At 37.8% G+C, this 20823-nt stretch overlaps 1 protein-coding gene across 1 annotated transcript in view; it reads left to right on the plus strand.

Annotated features, from left to right (window-relative positions):
* LOC135205557 (uncharacterized) overlaps positions 1-20823 on the plus strand; it is a 183411-nt gene that overhangs the window by 22719 nt on the left and 139869 nt on the right. The window contains exon 2 of the mRNA XM_064236322.1: positions 4905-5473. Coding sequence (XP_064092392.1) covers positions 5368-5473 — 106 coding nt within the window. The 5' untranslated portion in view covers positions 4905-5367. The remainder of the gene's footprint in view (positions 1-4904; positions 5474-20823) is intronic.

The raw sequence follows: 20823 nt of genomic DNA on the forward strand, positions 1-20823 counted from the left end.
GTTTTCTATATATCTAAAAGGCCTACCATTTTTACGTGGTTTTCTATATCTAAAAGGCCTACAATTTTTACGTGGTTTTTTATATTTAAAAGACCAACCATTTTTACGTGGTTTTCTATATTTAAAAGGCCTACCATTTTTACGTGGTTTTCTATATTTAAAAGGCCTACCATTTTTACGTGGTTTTCTATATATTTAAAAGGCCTACCATTTTTACATGGTTTTTTATATTTAAAAGACCAACCATTTTTACGTGGTTTTCTATATCTAAAAGGCCTACAATTTTTACTTAGCCCTCTACATTTAAAAGGCGTACGACTCCTATCACTTTTACGTGCATGGCTTTCTATATTAAAAAACAATTTTGAGTAATTCGATATTGAAAGTTAATTTTGCATTTTGATTTTGAAAACGAACACCGGCTAAAACAAGCGTCACAACATCTAGGTCATTGACGCCGTAATAAATCTAAATAGGAAACTAGAAATAAATAAGTTTGAAAAGAAATTCATATAAGAATATCTAAAAATATATAAGCATATAGTCATATTTGTTCGAGACTTGAAGATGTGAAGTTATGGAAACCCCGGGCTTCAATCGATTCATCTTTATTAGATCGGCAAAAATTTCGGTCAGTTGATCTGGAGGTCTGAACAAAGGGAAAAATATTCTCAATGGATAATTGAATTCTCTTGTCTGAAACCGCTAACAAGAACCTCTGTCCCTTTGCCGAAAGGGACGTTGAAAACTGTCTCGTTCTCCGTCAACATTCAATCCATTGGGAAGAATACATAGACACTCTCTCTCTCTCTCTCTCTCTCTCCTCTCTCTCTCTCTCTCTCTCTCTCTTTCTATTGATATCTGAATATCGAAATCTGTCTTATTTTGGAAAAGAACGAAATGCAATGAGATACGAATAAAAGATAAAATTAAAAGATCGATAGACAAAAGAGAATAAGCAAATGCTTCCCATCTCACACATCCAAGCAACCTTAAAGTGGAACAGCGCCTTGCACGTATAGGTCTCCCACACAGCGTCAAAAGGCGAGAGATGAGTAGGTGAAATAGTTTAAGGTTTAACAATTCCTCTGAAGGCCCAGATAGAGAGAAGGAGAGAGAAATAGAGAGAGGGAGAGAGAGAAAGAGACAGTATCTGCCGTCGTACGCTAGTGTCTGGGTCAGGTCCCTTTAAGTGCTCGAGTGGTTAAACCGAGATGTAGTATGTCAGTAATTTCAGAGGCTTGAGGACGAAAGTCCGCCGGACATTCAACGGTCCTCAAGTTCGTTGTTAATCGATAATACCTGCAGCAGGGCTCTTAATCTCCTCTGTCAATTGCGCATAAGGGAAATGACGAAGCTGATTGCATAGTGATTAAATTCGTGATCCTAATTACCCTAAAGTGGCTTTGAGCTCGTCTAAAAATGGAAATTCAGGCGTCGGCTCTTAGACTTAAATATCACTTAATTGAAAACGACTCGTCGATTCTAAACTCATCGCTGTGAGGTGACTGTATAGGCCTATGGTTCTAAGTTACCGGTACGGTGGATGAATTATAGCAGACGAAAGGTTTCTGACTTTGGGTGTGATAAATTCTCCAAGGACGTCAGGAGAATATAAATTCAAATAACGACGACGGTTGTTATTCAACCCTTCCAAGAGGCGCGATAAAAGAAATTTCCACTGTAGTAAAATTGGGTTTCCTGAAGGATGGACCAGGTCACTTCCTAATGGAAACTTTATTGAGCAAAGGCCGATATGGCACCAAAAGCAGCGCCTTGTCCTTTCGCCGTCAGCCACTTTTCTTTGTTCTGGTGCGGAGGAGGGAATACACCAGGAACTAAAAGCATTATTGCTTAAAGGAAAAAGTATCGTCCATTAAAGGTGACGTTTCCTTAGGATTGAATCAAAAACTCTTCACAACAAAGCTTCCATCCCATCTGCGGAACATGAAGTCGCTTCGTAGAAATATCCAAGTTATGTTGTTGCGTAAGGCACTTGTCTACTCTCTGGTGAGGTAAGATAAAGGCGACTTCAGGATGAATGTTATGGAGGATGCTTTTTTCCATCTCCTGGCATCTCGCCATGGCCTGGGTGTGGAGGCTAAGAGTGACTAGGTTACAGCCTCTTCCTTCGAATGACAACTCGCACTTAATACATATGCATGTAGTATGTCTATACGCATAGGATAGCATAGAATAGGATGAAATATAGAAATAAGGTGGAATCTATGAGGTCATTCAGAGGTGAAAAGGAAATTGATAGTAAAAAGGTGTAACGGGAGGATAACCTCGCAGTTACACTGTGAATCAATTGTTAAGAGAGGGTAGGAATTAAGAGAAAGAGAATATGAACGGAGGTACAGTAAAAGGAATGAAAGGGGTTGCAGCCAGTGCCCGAAGAGACGCTGCAGAGAACTTTAAGTAATGACTACAGTGCACCGCATGAGGTATACTGACAGCACTACCCTGTGCTCATGGACCTTGTGGTGTGACCAGGAGGTTCTTAGCATACCAAGCGAGACAACCTATACTCTGTTTTTTTCCATCTGTCCATCAGCCTGTGGTGTTTTTGTATGGTAACACTGCGTCCCGGGCTTTAGATAGTCACATTCAGCTTACATTCAACGATTATAATAATATCCTATTTCGAATATTAACGGTGTAATTCGCATACAGTAAATTATTAAAACACTTTTCAGTTGCAAATGTACACCCAGATATCCTTTTATTTACCTAAAACTTACACATAGCGTGTTACCATACAAAAACACCACAGGCGGATGGACAGATGGAAAAAAACAGAGTATAGTCAAGAGTCATGGACGACGACGGGTGGATTGACCAGCTCTAGTCATAACTTATGGAGTCTCCACTCAGTTCATTGACGCAACCAGTGATTTATGTACCTGGTAGATATAAACGATTGTTGTGGTCGTAATCACAGCTACCAAAAAAGATTTATTTGGAACTGGAAATCTTAATACCTTTGGTGTTAGTAGACAATACGCATTGTGATGTGTGTATATATATAGTATGTGTGTGTGCTTGTATATATATATATATATATATATATATATATATATATATATATATGTGTGTGTGTGTGTGTGTGTGTGTATGTATGTATATGTGTATAATATATATACACAAAAATATATATATTATTATATATATATATATATATATATATATATATATATATAAAATATATATATATTTTTGTGTATATATTATACACATATACATACATACACACACACACACACACACACACACACATATATATATATATATATATATATATATATATATATATATAACACACACACATACTATATATATACACACATCACAATGCGTATTGTCTACTAACACCAAAGGTATTAAGATTTCCAGTTCCAAATAAATCTTTTTTGGTAGCTGTGATTACGCCACAACAATCGTTTTATATCTACCAGGTACATAAATCACTGGTTGCGTCAATGAACTGAGTGGAGACTCCATAAGTTATGACTAGAGCTGGTCAATCCACCCGTCGTCGTCCATGACTCTTAACTATACTCTGTATATATATATATATATATATATATATATATATATATATATATATATATATATATATATATATATATATATATACATGACTCTTAACTATACTCTGTATATATATATATATATATATATATATATATATATATATGATCCAATGTAATATAAACATATAACTACTATATATTTATATATATATAAACACTGAATGTATCTGTTACTTGATCTTTGACCTTCACCCATGTGTCATAGGACTAGGCTAATAGTAAAGCTGCCTTCCATCGCTTCCCGGATAAATGACCGAGATAACTTGGTTCATGGACGCGTGGCTGACGATGAAGCTTCACCAGGTCTTGCTAAATATGCTTCCGTTTTTACTTCCGTTTTGCCAAGTTAACCTGAATATGTTCGTACTGGTGACAAGGTAGAGAAGGAAGGGCTGCATAGGCAAGCATCCGCAGTGGCTCCCTGTCCCTGCCCGTCGCCCCGTAGTAATATTTTTGTGCTGGTGCTTGGCGCTGCTGCTGGATCAAGCTGGCCTTGTGCCAGCAATCGGTCTTGATAAGATCTTAAAATGGATCGTATCTGAAGGTAGCGCGCATGCGCTACTTCAATTTGACCGTTACTATAGTTACCGATGAGGAAGATTGCTGCATTATGACGAAAAGAAAACAAGATTGATGTGTCTGGGTGACACCGCCTTAATTAAGGTTGCCGAACAGAACTGAGGTTAAATGTATGACATACACTGGCAATGAAGATGAAGACGAGAGGCGCCATGTCCAGGATCTAATTGGAGCGGAGGCCGGCATGTAAACGAGAGAAGGGCAAGTTACAATAGAAATGTCAGTTAAAACAACATTTGCATGTAGGATGCAACTTACGGCCTGCTCGTCGGAGCAAGAGCCCCTGCTGGCACAATGCTAACTTTAACAACTGCAAATTAGGAGGTAAAATTTGATAACCGAACTTTGCGATGTCTCGAATCTTGATACGAAAGATCCAAAAGAAATCATTCCCGAGACAAAATGTGTTTTCGGTGTGATAACAAAAGGCCGTCATTACGTCACGGAAAGGGGGGGTGGGGAAAGCAGTTGGACTTAAAACAATTGCAAGGCTGAACATTATCGAAGGTAATTAGATACCGTAATTAATATTACAACAATGGGACCCATAATAACGATCGACAATTAATTAATTGTAAGGAAAGTAAAAATAATTTAACCATCACATGAAAAAACTAGAAGTAGATTTGTGTAAAACTTTTCATGATAATTAGAATAAAAACAATTAGTAATTCCTGATTAGTATAATAATAATAATAATAATAATAATTCTTTCTGTTTCTCTTTCAGATGATGTGAACACCTAAGCTGATCTTTCTCCCAGAGTGTTCATCACGTGAGATTGATTTCAGTCTCTATAATGGCGTCACAATAACTACGGTCGGCAATGAGGATGAAAGAAAGCATTGGGCCACGAGATCTCAGTAATTAGAGGCCTTCACCGCATACAGAGACAAATGACTCTTTCTCTTGTCGCTGAAATAACACATTACACTGTATCACTTCCTGCAAACAGCAGCTTTTTAAACATCAATAATATTTTTCTTTCTCCAGGGTACTTGTGAACTGAACACAATGTTACGCAATGTAAACAAACATAAGAGTGATTCATTCACCAGACCCCAAAGAACAATAATGTGAGCAAAAGAAAATTTGCCCCAGCTGTTGTTTTCAGTCACCAAGTGGTGTCAGGAATTGTTATGGCCATGATGTCAGACTGAGGACTTTCGACACTGAAGGGGCAGAGGCCAGAATGTGTGCTGTAGAGCCCCCAGTCGCCTGTGGGGAGCACAACCCTTTGTCGTCTGCACCAAACAACTGCTGTCCGAATCCAATTGATGTGCATACACAAAAACAAGGTAAGTGTCTGGTGTTTTCTGGCACTTTCTCAAGTCTACATTTTTACCTTGACACTCTGCCTTGTCACAATTTTAATGAAATGATGTTTCTCAAAAGTTATTAGAATTTTAAAGTTTTATGTAATTTTGTAGGTATTGATGTCCAGTATGCATTAATGCCCAAATGTTAATTTACATATGTCACAGATTTCGCCTGTTTTTAGAGCATCCGAATATGTGAATTTCATCAAATAATCACCAAAAGCTCATAGATTCCTCTCTTAAGTATCAAATTTTTACAGACAGCATTATTAAAGTAAAACTATAGTAAAAATGGACTTCAGATTTGGTTAAAGTTATTGGCAAAGCGTGAGAGCTGTCCTTTAAGTTATTTTCAAATACATATGAAATTTGTTTCACAAACTATATAAGAAAACTAACATTTTAAAAACAGGTAGCGCCCGGTGAGAAATATCAAGACCTATCTATCCAGAAAGATAATTGCAATACGGCTGTTGCCTTCCTTGATCCTCCGTTCGTTCTGCTTCCATATTTGTCCTTTCTTCCCACAAAAATCTCACTGGGACTGAGAGCTCATCCTTCATTTCTACAAAGAGGATTTGACTTCCTTCAGTGAAGCCATTCAGTGGACAAGGCAGTAAAATTTCGAGAGGATTACCTTCACTCGTTCTATTACTCTCCTCTTTGTCTTTCCTTCTTTTCTTTTCCGGCTGTCTGATACCCATGGCATGGTGTGAGACAGAGGCTGGTTTATGTAATGCAAAGGAATGTTGACGCAGAATAGCACCTGCAAACCATGTTTAGTTTTCTGCAAAAGAAAACTATTGAGATGGCTTTGGCTGTCCGTCTACACTTTTTCTGTTCTCCCTCAGATCTTATAAACGACTGAGGCTAGAGGGCTGCAAATTGATATGCTGAGCATCCACCCTCTAATCATGAAACATACCAAATTGTAGGCCTCTAGCCTCGGTATTTAAAAAAATTCTATTTAAGGTTAAAGTTAGCCATGACCGTGCGTCTGACAACATTATAGGACAGGCCACTACCGGTCTGAAAGTTTTATGGGCCTCGGCTCATACAGCATTATACACTGTACAAAAAACTCGATCGCGCCTTAGAAAATTCGGCGCATTTTTTACTCTTTATATCTACGATGCCGTTCTTGGAAGTCCAAGCCTATTAGTAGGTCACGAGTTTCCCCTTTATTATTGCCCCTTCGAATGTGTCTGTTCCAGTCCGGCTGGACTTTTCTACAAGTTTCTTTGGTGTTATCGAAATCCTTTTCCAATTTCGTCTGCTCAACTGTGCGCTTTACTTGTATTCACTGACTTTCATGTGTGTTTCTTGCATTTTTAAAGTTCATTCTATATTTTGCATTCATGGTGGTAACTCAAAACTGATTTTGATCAAAGTAAACACGATTCTACTTCCCAGTCCTAAAGAAAACTTTCAATTCTAGGCGTTCTCAGTGAATTGGTTAGTTGTATTTACGAGGATCAAGTTAAGTATATCTTAGTTTAACAAGACCACTGGGGGGGCTTATCAACGGCTTTCCTGGGGCTTGCCCGAAGGATTAGATATTTTTATGTGGCTAGGAACCAATTGGTTACCCAACAACGGGATCCGAACCACACTATATCAAGAAATGAGTTTCAAATCACTAGAAACAAATTTCTCTGACTCCACGTTAGCTGAGCAGGGAATCGAACCCGGGACTACCAAATTGGAAGGCGAGCACGCAAACCACTCGTCCAACGAGGAACTTCTTGCAAGAAACAAAAAGAATATCTCAATTGTTATTTATATTTTAAACATTTATGGTCATTCTTTCAACTCTTCTCAATGGACTCTTATTACTATCTTTTTTTTCACACGTTTTGGAGATGTGAATGTTATTCCTAAGAATTAGCTAGCTATCTTTCACAGTAAAGTCCACAGCTGATGCTGTACTAATCATCTCGGGTTAGAGGTGAGGGAGTTGAATACTTGTGTAACTAATGAAGCTAAGGGCGGTAATGAAAAGTGTAACCCTGAATCGTATGGAAACTGCTTCCAAAGGGATGGGAAACAATCACAGTTTTTTTAATCATTATCAAGATATTCCATTGGTCTACTATTATATTGGACAGATCTTACAACAACCACATGCCAGGCACGAAACATCGAGATATCACGCCATCGTTTCTACTCACTATCATTAGCCATAAATTCCTGAAACTGTGTATATGTCTCAATGAAAGTCTTGTCTAGATGACAGACACTGATGACAGTTTGCACACACAATTACACACGCTATTACACACTAATTAATATATATATATATATATATATATATATATATATATATATATATATATATATATATGAAAACAAACCCAGTGTCAAACGGTACAAAACAATATGCTACTATCTACCTTCAGTCTTTCCTTAAAAAGCTGCCATTGACTTGAAAAATCTGAGCTATAAAATGAACTGCAACACAACGTTGCCAGTGAAAAAAACTTTTGAGAGAGAGAGAGAGAGAGAGAGAGAGAGAGAGAGAGAGGAGGTAATAGGATATTTCTATGCGTGATCATATCCCAGGTGAGTCGAAAAAACAAACTCTTGGCGGGGAAGTGGAAGTTCAAAGGTCAACTGTTAGTTTCTGTGTTCCCCTGGAAGCTCCCTTCACGTATATAGCAGGCTCTGCTTATTCTCCAGTGAATGTTGAGTGAAATAAAATTTTTTTTACTTTTTTGCGATTCATTGTTATGTTACAACTAAGGCAACGTGTTTAAGTTTAACTTACATAACCATGATGTTACCGGACAGCATTTTCAGTGATACTCTCACTAATTTCCTCACGTAGTAAACGTTAATTTTGTATCAAGATATTCCTTATTTTTCCTGTGAGAACTAGTAAAGTTATACACTGATTGCGGGAAATGTAGTTTCAGTTTAGCCAGTTTACAGGGAGAAGGTATACAGAGAAAATCTATAAGACGTTTTTGCATCTTAGAGCCAAAAGATGGAGCGAGCCGTCAGCTTTGGGTTCTCTAGAGGGACACCGAAGTATCCCAAAGAAAGAAGATTGATCTGTTCTCCTGGCTATCACCAAACACATACATGATCAAGCACTCAAGGATCTCACTATCATGATGCCTCAGTCACGTATCCGCTCCACGCCATCAATCGTCTCCTTCGTTTTGGTCATTATTGTTCGTGGGTGATTTCAGATCTTCTTGTGCCTTAGTACTATTAGATTAGGCCTTACTTGATACTTGGTACTAATTCTATGCTAAATAAGCCAGGGTCATCTTCATAATCATGTAGCTTGATATGCATCTTATATTTAAGTCAACACAATGCTTTTCCTATTTTTAAATACCACCTTTGTTAATTTTGTATTAAAAATACTATAGAGTATCTTTGATGTGTATCACTCGCCTGAACTTACGCTAGAACTATGCTGGCATTGCGTTAGTCATTCGTCCTTTGTGTTTGGATCTTCTTATCTGATGTGCTCCTTCTGACTTTCAGCTTTGAGTTTAGCATTTGTTAGGTATTGATCATACTTTATTTTCCTTTTTCACAGCCTCTGACCCGAAGAGGATTTCTCACACTGCTGCTACATGGCCGATAGTCTTTTATCCACATACACTAGTTCGGCTTTCCTTTGTTGTCTGGACCGTCTAGCCTAGTTTTTCTTTGCTTTTTGTAATGGACAGTTTTGCTTTCCTCAAGAGATCTCTTGGTAATTTACTCCTTGCTTAGTTTATACTGAACCAAGAGGACCTATTTTATGTTAAGGTCGTGAAGTGCAATTCTGTGAAAATTCTAACATGGAAGGGAGCTCTGGTCTTTGATATCTGCTGGTTTTTCGTGTCCATCACTAGCCCCTTTATCAAATTCCATTTCCTTTTCCTTTAGTTTTGCTTACCTAATCTCTGCCACTGTGGTTGCGCTACCTCTCTCACTAATCTCTCTCCTATCAGGAGGTACTTGGTTGATCCTTTAGCATGGATATCGCTTCTCTCTCTTCTTTAGAGTACATATCCTTTTACCCACCACCTAAACTGTACCTGTACTGTGTACAGCCAAAGGGACCTTACTCTGTATTGGACCAATTAATATACATAAAGTGAAATATGAAGAAAATATCTGGCAGAGGAACAGTGGAGTAGCTAGGAGTCTGTCAGTGGGTGGGCACCTTGTGGGCATTACATCCTTAGTTTCATCATTATGGAGAAAAATCTGGCTCCTTCACTTCATTTACAATTTCTGTCCTAATTATCTCAGCTAAAATACAAATTATTTCATTTTGTATTTCTGGGCATGTGTACTTAGCATTTTTTGGTCCATCTTCTAACCGATCTTTTACAATTGGATCATGAATGGCAACTAATTTTAAAATTTGCCTGACATTGCCTGGGTTGTCGTCTCTTCTCCTCTATGCCCTCTCTGAGCCAGTCTCTGTGTACAAACCACCAATACTACTTGCCCTAATAACTTTATGAATATTAAAGTACTAATGCTAGTGGTGTTGCACAGTTTCCCTCCCTGAGACCTGTCAAGAAGCACTTATGAATCAACTAAGAGGATGAGGATTGAGAAATGCGTACTTGCTATGGTTCAAGAACTTTGAAGTGCTAACATTTGCATCTTAATCGCATTAACAATCAGTAGCAACAGCCCAGATAACGCACAACAAGAGTGACACAGAAAAGTAATGAAAAGTCAGTTGCTTCTGCAACCTTGATTTCAAAATCCTGGAGTTCACGACTGGCATGAACTGCAAATATTACATAAAAAATAAGGAAGTAACTGAGAAGTGGTGTTTTGACGCTGAATCACAGATTGAAACCTCCAAGACTGACACGTGGCAAGAGAGAAGAACAAACAGATAAGCAAGTAGAAGACAGGGATGTGGCAGAGAGCTCACCACTTTGGAATTCGAGCCGAAAGTGAATGAGCCAGAGAAATTGAGAGAGAGAGAGAGAGAGAGAGAGAGAGAGAGAGAGAGAGAGAGAGAGAGAGAGAGAGAGAGAGAGAGAGAGAACTCGATAAACGTCCAACCTTTGCAAAGGGAAAATTTTCTGCAACAGAATGAAGGTTGTGATGATGATATACAGAGACTTTCATACAAAGAAATATTTTTTGTTGACAGCTCTGACGCATGAAGAAACTCCCTTAAATCTGTAAATGATAATGATTGATGGTATAATACTCCCATACTCCATGGATTATTGATTCCTCTGACTGATATTCCAGGCCATCGACATGAATAGATATTTAGCAAAATGAGTAAAGGTGCATCAAGTTACTCCTATTGCTCTTCACTTCATTTCTATTTCCATTTTTCGTTGCATGCAGAAATGTCCTATAATGGTATTTTCCAGGAAGTATTTTGTCTGAAGGCAGTGAATTATCAGCAAATAATGTTGCTCTTTCTATCTGTTACAGTAAGCTTTAAAAATAATTCCTGGGAAAATACCCCAAACTTTAATCAATGAACTGAGAAATATATTGATAGGATTTTTCACCGCAAACATCGTGAGTAGTGATGCTCGACGGAGTCTTAGTAATAGAAGCAGCATGAACGAGATATATGAATTCTAAGAAATTAGTTTTAGGTGTGAGAGATATTCCTCTTCTGTGTATTTTTCCACCCTTGTTATTTTCCCCTCCCTTTCATTAATGAAAATGAAGTGGGCCTTGCTTAAGTACACTTGGCTCTCCATTACAGGTCTAAAGAAAACAAATTAATCATCCGGCACAAGCGAGAAGGGCCTTTAAAAGGGGGTTGGCCACCGTAAGGGTCACCTGCTTTAAGGGCGAAAATCGATAGCCGCCTCTTTAGCTTCATGTGGGTGGAAGAGAAACGGTTGGACTGGTTTGACTGACTTTGGGGGTAAATAGAAATGAACTTTCCATTATTCACTCTATCGCTGGTCTCTCGTCTTCTTCAGTTCCTCAACCACTTTCATAATCCTTTTACTCGTTTGTTTGTCGTGTAGGTGTCATTCTTCAAGTCTTTTGATATCTCTTTCGTCCCTCCAACTGCCTTCCGCTGTAAACACTCCAAAAATTCTCCGTCGCTAACTGGCTGTCTTGAAACCATTCTCCCTCCCTCTGCTGCGCCTCTCAGAGGTGTCGTTCCTCAAGTCTCTTGACGTCACTTTCGCACTCTGAGTCTAACTCGCCTTTTCTCCCACGTCTTTTGAAGTTGTGCTTTAGTGGAACTGAATACTCACAACACTCTGAGTCTCAGTGTTCGTGCTTAACAACTTGCAATCCTTTTTCATCTGTGGAAAATGTCTAAATACTGTGCAATTTGTGGAGTGTGTGTTCAGATTATATTTCTTCATGTTATGGAACTAAGTCTCATTGTCATAGATATGTGCTACTGCTGTTGTAAATGGCCTCGATTTCTATCATGCTGTCCAACTATCGGAATGCAATTTCATTCTTTAATTCTTGTTTTGCCCTCAAGAAACTATTGCCAAGTTCTATGCTAAATACTGTAGTCTGAAAAGTACACATCATCTCCTTTCCAAATCTCTGATCAGCCTGGGTTCAATTCTGTCTCGCTTATTGTAGCATTCTTTCTTTGCTCTCTTGATCCATGTGTTATATGTCTTTCAGACCTTGCGTTGTATTTTCAGACTTGGGAATTACGTAACCGTTCTTTTTGTAACTGGACATTTTGTAATTTTCTCATTTTATTGTCGTCAGGAATGGCATGCCGACTGCAGTGTTTAACTGTTATTATCAATTATATAATAGAAATGGGAAAAAATATTAACATTGTTAAGAAAATAGGCAAATGCATTATACATACTGAACAAACCCATATGCCAAGCAGAGTTCATGACATATGGAAGACTAAATATATGATAATTAAATGAGTTAAATCAAAAGACATATACATATAAAAGGAAGAAAAAAAAAAACAGCGAATATCATTAAACACATTTCTACACGGTGTCCATTTGCTGATGATGGTGATGATAGATTAAGCCAGCCTTATGCTGGAACGGGCTCTTGTTCTTCAGCAGCCCGTAACTGTGAAATTAATAACTATGTATGTGAACACAACCATTCGGCTCAACTGTAAAGAGATCCGTGCCAGAATGCAGGACGGCGAAAATATGGAGGCTTTACGTATATTACAACAGAAACCTATATCAATTATTGTTATTATATATTATTAAAATTATATTATTAAAATTATTACTGCAGCTGTTCCAATCTTTACCCAACTTCTGCATGCTGTATTTATATATATGGCTAAGAGACGATCCAAAGTATTTCATCATTATTACTCATGAAATTTATGGAAATGTCGAGATCTTTCCCTGAAAATCAAGTAGACATTGTTGATCGATTTAGGGGACCTTGTCCAGTGTTTTATTTATTATTATTATTATTATTATTATTATTATTATTATTATTATTATTATTATTATTATTCAAAATGACGTTTGGAGCAGCAGAAAGGATTGTAAAACCTCTATTTTTCGGTAATTCCCTTCTGTTAATGGAAACGTCACGCAATAACAGTCCTGTTTCCCTTTCATAGCGAGCGAGTGCGAGCAAACTCATGGGCGTTTTCATTCACCCGTCCAAAATTCCGGGTGGTTACACAAGCACAAGGAAGGTACAATATGACCGCTCACATTTCGTTGCAGTTCGCCATTACATAACGACAAGGGAAGGCGGTGTGACAGGGGTGGCTGACAAGGACGGTTTGTCTGGATAAGGGGATGATTCTGATGGTGTTAGTGAGGGAAATAATCGTTCCTTTGCATACCAGCGATAGGCGCTTTCTGAAGGTTTTATAGAGTATCTATACATACTTTATGGACAGAGTCTTTCTGGTAGGTAATTTTTATTGATGGTGATATGCTTCTCCAATTCTCTGTAGCTTATACTACCCCCATGGTTAGTATTCTGAAGTAAAAGACAAAATTAAGTGCTGTTCTGTTCCATTTATTATCCTTAGTGCAGTGGATAAGTAGAAAAGTACTTCAGTTTGTGATACAAGCATGATTTTTAACACAAGTGCTCATTTTAACCAGCTCTTTTGAAAAATCTGGGTGTCCACGCAAAATTTCAATATGGCCGCCACTTTTTAAGAATACGAGACTATGTAAAGGTCATAATGGCACAATTTTAAAGATGAAAACAGAGAAATAAAAAGAGAGTAAAAATCAACAACGAAATGTGACTGATAGAAATAGATTGGGGCGATTTGCCATGAAGCATCATCACAAAATCGGCTTCTTTGGGTCCAGTCAGTAACAACCAGGATGCCCTTTAAGAGACTCAGTGTCTCTTCTATCTGGCCCAACCTGGTAGACGGCCTTTCGATAAGGAATAACTCCACCTCCAAGTGACACAAGGCACTGAGGACCAGCATGACTCCTATGTGTAAATGTTCTAAAGTCCCTCGATTTAGGCTACGTTGTTCGGGCAATGATGACGGTAATTAGGTAACTTTACGCCCATGGGAACAAAGGGGCCATATACCTTAATGACCTCGTTAGAGATACAAATATTATTTATCAAGAGGATGATTATGGGCAACTGACGACTGCTGAAGTCGATAAAGTCGACCAACATCGTTCCCTCCCCTAGCAACAGGATATCCTGCTCCAAGTCTTTGGAATTCTTATTTAAGCCAAAGAAACCAATCTCAGGCAGTTCTGTGCCACAATACACAGATGTATCTCGACATTAATCATTATTTATCTCCTTAATCCTTTTTTAAATTTTTTAATTGATTTCCTGTATGGCATAACAGGTATTTATGTAATGTTAATGTTTCATTGAAGTATTATTATTTCCCAATTGATAAGACCGGAATGAATTAATTAAATAGCTGTCGGGAAAAGGCACAGAAGTAGTCTCGACTTTTCCTCTCCATCACTTTACCCTTGAGGGTAAAACAAGGTACAAGAAAGTCGAGAAGTTGGAGAAGTGTCACACCAAAATTACATGAACATTTATCAAAAATTACTTACGAAAAAGACTCTGTTCAAAAAACCTAAGCTATAGTTGAAAGGCATTTACTTAATAGACACCTGTAGAGAAGCTATTCAGCCATAGAGAAAAGGAAACCACAGACAGACTACAGAACCGGAATGAAGAGACCAGTGCCCTTGACGAGTTTTCTCTGTAATAATAACCATTAAAAGCCGCAAAAAACTAAGGACTTCCCTACGATTGTTGGCCAAAGACACCAACAGGTAGTGACGACACAACAAGTGAAAAATCTAATGATTCTCCATGGCATCCACACCAACCTAAGATACGAAAAGCACCGGGCCAGCCATGCAAACCTGGCGGGAATCAATATCCGTTCATGAGGGAAATCAAAAACAGAATGGGACTTGATACTGCTTTTGTTGTGTTGAAAAACCAAAGAAAAGTGAAGAAGAACATTGATTTGGTGGTACACTCGTGTCAGGAAGATGTAAGATGCAGTCATGACTACTTTTAAAACTATTGAATTATTGATTAAACATGTACAACAGGTTTCCTGAGAGTTCTTTTTTTTTTTTTTTTTTTTTTTTTAGCGTGGTTTGAGTGAATTTGACAATCATTTCCACCATATACGAGTGGGTAAACTCATTACATTCACCCTAAGCCATAAAAATAATAGGGGACCGCAGTTGGAGATCAGTGCTTATTTTGAGGGGTGGATCCTACTTGACTTGCAGAAGGGGAGCTTTGCCCCTCTGGACGGCAGCACCAACCACCCACCCACTACCAAACCTGACCTAAGGGCCGTAAACCGATTTGTGAATACAGGGATGCAGCCTAACCTTACCTTCCTTAACTAACCCAACTTTGGCTGCCACAAATCCTAACAAAACATGGTTTGCTTATTTGTTTTCTTCTCGTTCCTCCTCCACAAAACCGACCATTTCCAACAGAAATAAAAACCGGAATTATTAAACTCACATTAGGAACGAAAAGAAAAATCACAGATCACTTTTAAAATCTCTTACTACTCAAGTATCTTAATTCTAAGAACTTACATAAAAATCACGTCCAGACTATCAGAAAAACCCTGGCCTATTTTAAACTATTTTCGCAACTTGGACATTCAAAAGTTATGACAAAAGTTATGAGAATGTATTTTCTTTGTCAGGTAAATGGGAAATAACTTCGAAAGATAATGTATGAGAGAACAACCACCACACCAAGAGCAAACAGCTGATAACTAGAAGGGTCTCCTAGAATCCAGTTGGTAAAAGATGGAAATACGATCACAGTGAGCATTGGCTTTATGCTCCGGCGTCACGGCACAAAGTTGAAGAAGAAGAGCAACTCAAAATTTTGTATATCGATGGGAGAGACTGGATTAAGTAACACAACCAAACAAACTTACATATTAAACTTAGTGACCTTCTTGTAGAAGAAGGCGATCTTAAAATAGATTAAAAGAGACACATAACAAGAGATATCCACGAAATATCTTATTATAGGTTATCAGTAAACCAATGCCAAAGTTATCGATAGTATTATTACTATTATTACTGACCGCCTTTCAGGCAGAATACGATTCCCAACTTGTGCCTCTCACAATGTAATCGCAACTCGCATCAGCGATAAAGCACGACGCTGCTGTCCTGTCTTTCTGGGAGCGATAACGAATCTGCCGCACGTTTCCGAAATGTTAAATGTTGGATGCTGCAGTCGGCGAAAATGTGGGACGTGTGAAGGAAATCAACATGGCTCCTCTCCTAATGTGGTGAATAAAGATGAAATAACGCTGTGATGGAGGTAATACGAGTTATAAGGAAACAAGGAAAATTTGTTAGTTTCTATTGCAATAATAATACAGTGAAACTGGTCTGTTCTAATTGGCCAGGTCGTTATTTATATAAATGCGAGTTCAAAAAACTGAGGGGCAACATAAAACAATCTACTTACAATGAGGGGACGGAACAAAAGCACGAGTTTTTTACCCTTATAACAAGACAGATTCTGTCTGCCCCAGTTGGTATACTTGGGCATATTTCATATAAATATAGTTACAGAGTAATAAATTCAGTTGATATAGCATACAACACATATTGTGAAATACATTTTGTTTACATTTCCATCCCTTCCGCTCAATAGGAGTCTTTGCGCGGGAGGCTTCATCACTCTCACATTTTTGGGCTTCGTTAGTTTCGAAATTCCGTTTGAGAGTGAATTGTTTTGTCCTTGGCGGTCTCCCTTCTCAGTCGTTAATGGCATCAGTATTATATTCGGCATTTCAGGAAAACTTTTATATCATGTTAACAGCTACAGCGCTATTGTCTCTGAGTTCGGGGAAAATCGAATTTTAGCTTTGTTTTGTGTTGACTTTTGTGTCGCAGTTTCCATAAAACTGCTGTTAAATTGAAATGCCGTCAGCGGCTTCGCTTTGGTTATTGGCTCTTTGATTTTCGATGACGTTGAAGGCTTTACCATAAGCTACTTTTCTCTAAGCCATTGTTTCCTTCAATGCAGAGGCCAGCGGGGAGGGCAATCAAAATACAAGTATCTAGGCCAGTCACGATCAATATGAAATAAGAGAGAGGAAGGAGAGAAGGGTTGGACGAAACCCCGATGGGAGAGACACACCTGCCTCCTGAAGGATGAAGAATTCCAACAATCGCGAAGATGAGAGGCAGGTCGGGAGTCCTACCTTAAACTTCTCTGAAGAGGGAAGGAGAGAAAAGGATTCATGATTTCAACAGAATAAATGTCGGAAGTGAATGACTTCGAATTTGTGAAAAGACTTCAGTCAATTTGATGTTTCCCCTTTCCTGGATTTCACAGTTGGAGTAAAGCCACATTCACGCTTTAGTTTTCCCAACTTGTTTTGTCCTATTTGTTTAGGTATGTATTGATCGCCCTGCTATTCTGAGCAAAGCTTGTTTTGCAAGTCAATTGCCTTTTTAGCCTCGTTCCGTGTAGATGTTTGCTCATTTGGGTAGCTTATCGTAAAACTATTACCAGAGGCATTTCCAGCAAATACCACTGTTCTTTTTTCCAGAGGTCCCTCCATCGATGATCTTGACGGCTGTCACGCTAGTTTGCAGTATCAGTCCACTCAGTCAACTGCCAGCAACACTGTGTCCTTACGTAGGTCAGGGTGTCTGGTCAAAGCTCTGACCACCGGTCAGTCACACCATTTCATGTCACGCAATGTGCGATACTTTATGAAACTTAAAAGGAATGAAATATTTATTGAAATATTGACGCTCCCTCCCGCTGCAACCCTCTCCCCTCCTGAAACCGTGGTTTCTCCCTCTCTCGCTTTCAACTATGAAAACGCTTTGCGTCAACAATGAACAGGAAATTGGGTTTATTATAATCTTTCGGATGCCGCTACAACCACAAGTTTACTCTTCTAGGTCGTATTGTATGACAAGTCACCAACCAACGACCAATTAAAGTCCCTGCTTACCGACCTACCCACCGTTTGTACACGCCCTGCCTGCTATAAATACCTGTAAACCAGTATCTTGATTCACTTTGTTGTATACTCTCATAGATGACTGCCTGTGCGCTCTCGACACGTCAGAGGAAATAAACCTAAGACGACTGAAATCATCATATGTCCTTAGGAAACTTGATATACCAGCTACATGCTGATGAGAAAAAGACAATAAGAAGAATGGAGACATTCCATATAAATTAAATGCCGTTGAAACAGCTATAATATTCAATGCTACTGCTCCCAGAGAAGGCCTCCTCCCTAATAATAATAATAATAATAATAATAATAATAATGAAAAGGATGTGTCTGAGACTCAGGGTACGAATCTGCGAGATATGAAGGTTGTGTTGACTGCAGTTGCCATAGATGCATCGGGGTCGTCTGTATTGATTCCGAAGTGTGTTCATGAGGATTTTGGCAGTTTCACACAATTATTTCCCCAGGTCCTACTTATTACACACACACACACACACACACACACATATATATATATATATATATATATATATATATATATATATATATATATATATACACACACACACACACATATATATATATATTATATGTATATATATATATATATATATATATATATATATATATGTGTGTGTGTGTGTGTGTGTGTGCGTGTGTGTGTGTATATAATACATGCAAATACTCACATGCACACACATATATACATTACATTTGTATATATATCTACAGTTATCCAATGATGTTAGCGTAAGACCAGTTCTGAATGTTTCCGAGAATAATAATGGTGTCATCGATTGTGCTGGTTTAATCCGGGTTAATGGATTATGCTAAATCACTTTGGTCAGTCGTTGTTTTTTATGGGCTTGTGTTTGTCATATTTTTCTTATTTTGTTTTTTTTGTAAATATATTAATTACGAGAATATTCTGCCATAGAAACAGTATATTCGTTTTATTGCTGGTGAAATTTATTGAGATTTATATCATTTTCATGTCTATTACATATATAATAAATGACACAACACCTAAAATGAATCACAGTGGAAAGTTTGCTTTTGGATGGACAAAATATGTAATATATGTAATATATATATATATAAATATATATGTATATATATAATATACATGCGTGTTCGTGTCTATATATATACATATATATATATATATATATATATATATATATATATATATATATATATATATATATATATATATATATATATATATTCAGCACGTTCCAAGTTTTCGTGATTGAGTTACACACACACATACACGCACACACACACACACACACACACATATATATATATATATATATATATATATATATATATATATATATGTATATATATATATATATATATATATATATATATATATATATATATATATATATATATCAGGGGTTGTTTCCCAAGAAAAAATAAGACAATGATAACTGTCATATTCACCATAACTGCTGAATCGAGGACGAAACCCCTGTGCTGAAAAATTCCACATTAAGTGTGTCTTAACCGACGAAGATTGCTCACCAACAACAAGTCTGATCCCCTACATAATATTCTATTCATCTCTTATCTTCCATTCCATGTAGATGATGAACTATCTATCAACGTCTGGTCCATCCTTCTACCTGCGCCAGCCTTTTACTGCGTCTCCTACATGTCTCATTCCTCCAGTTGATTCTTATACGAACAACGAATCTAACCAGCTGCCATTCTAGCTTCTATACGTGACTCAACTTTCCTCTCATTTTACCATCAACTGATATATTTACTCCCAAATACCAAGTTTCCCTTTAGCAAACAAATACCAGTCTTGCAAAAACTTTCAAATTCTTTCACACGATTTTGGATGTTAATGTAATATCGCCAAATCAGCACTGTATCATCTGCACGCACCAGCTCATTCACATTTATTTTCTTCTGTACAACTTCACACCGAACATCAATATGTAATTATATATATATAAAAGAAAAAAACAATCCTAGAGGAATAACTCAGTTTTGTCTCGGTTCCATTTTGATACCAAACTAGTGACTCTCCTGCCTTCAATCATAAAACTTTCAATGGGTGTAAGCAATTATCCCCCTGTACTAATTATCCTGAACGCTCTCCACACTGCTACTCTTAATTCTTTCAATTGGTTATTTTTCTAGCCCAATGTTTTCTACATAAAGCTTTTTCTCTACTTCCGACCTCACATAACATTTCAGCGACAGTCTTCCTTGTCTAAATCCCCACTGTTCTTTTCCTATTATTCCTTCTGTCACTGGTCTTGCTTTCTTAATAGAAATATTACCATAAATCATCCTTGGTATACTAAAAAACTTTCTGCCTCTTTAATTCCAATTCTCCTCTATCACCTTTAGCTTGACAAAAAGTTTATAATCATGAACGTATATTACAATTATAAATATTGTAAAAACAATGGGACATGTTTGACCGCCTGAATCATCATATACAAGAAAATATTCCAAATTGTTACTTGACCTGCAAATCTCGAAAGCAAAAATGTCACCGTCTTTGACCTGGTCGGTTTTCTTATCATTTTCCTGACAAACGTCGCATGCTTTCGGGAAAAACAAATTGCTCTCTCTCTCTCTCTCTCTCTCTCTCTCTCTCTCTCTCTCTCTCTCTCTCTTTGAAGCAAGGAGATACGCCATAACAATGGTAGCATAGTAAGCCTGTTGGGAAATCTGTAAATGGAAGGCCGCAGCAATACCGAACTGACTTTGGCTGTCAGACCAACCTTTCTGACTGTAAAGTGAATCGAACTGTGAATATGGTCTCATCGTCGTTGCTCACTTCGATTCAGAGCTTCTAAGACACAAACAGCAGCCGTTTGCATTGCAGGAAGTTTTATTTGATACGACCCAAAGAGTCTAGGCCGAGGACGGCATCCTAATT

Source organism: Macrobrachium nipponense, chromosome 24, assembly GCF_015104395.2.
Source record: "Macrobrachium nipponense isolate FS-2020 chromosome 24, ASM1510439v2, whole genome shotgun sequence".
NCBI lineage: Eukaryota > Metazoa > Arthropoda > Malacostraca > Decapoda > Palaemonidae > Macrobrachium > Macrobrachium nipponense.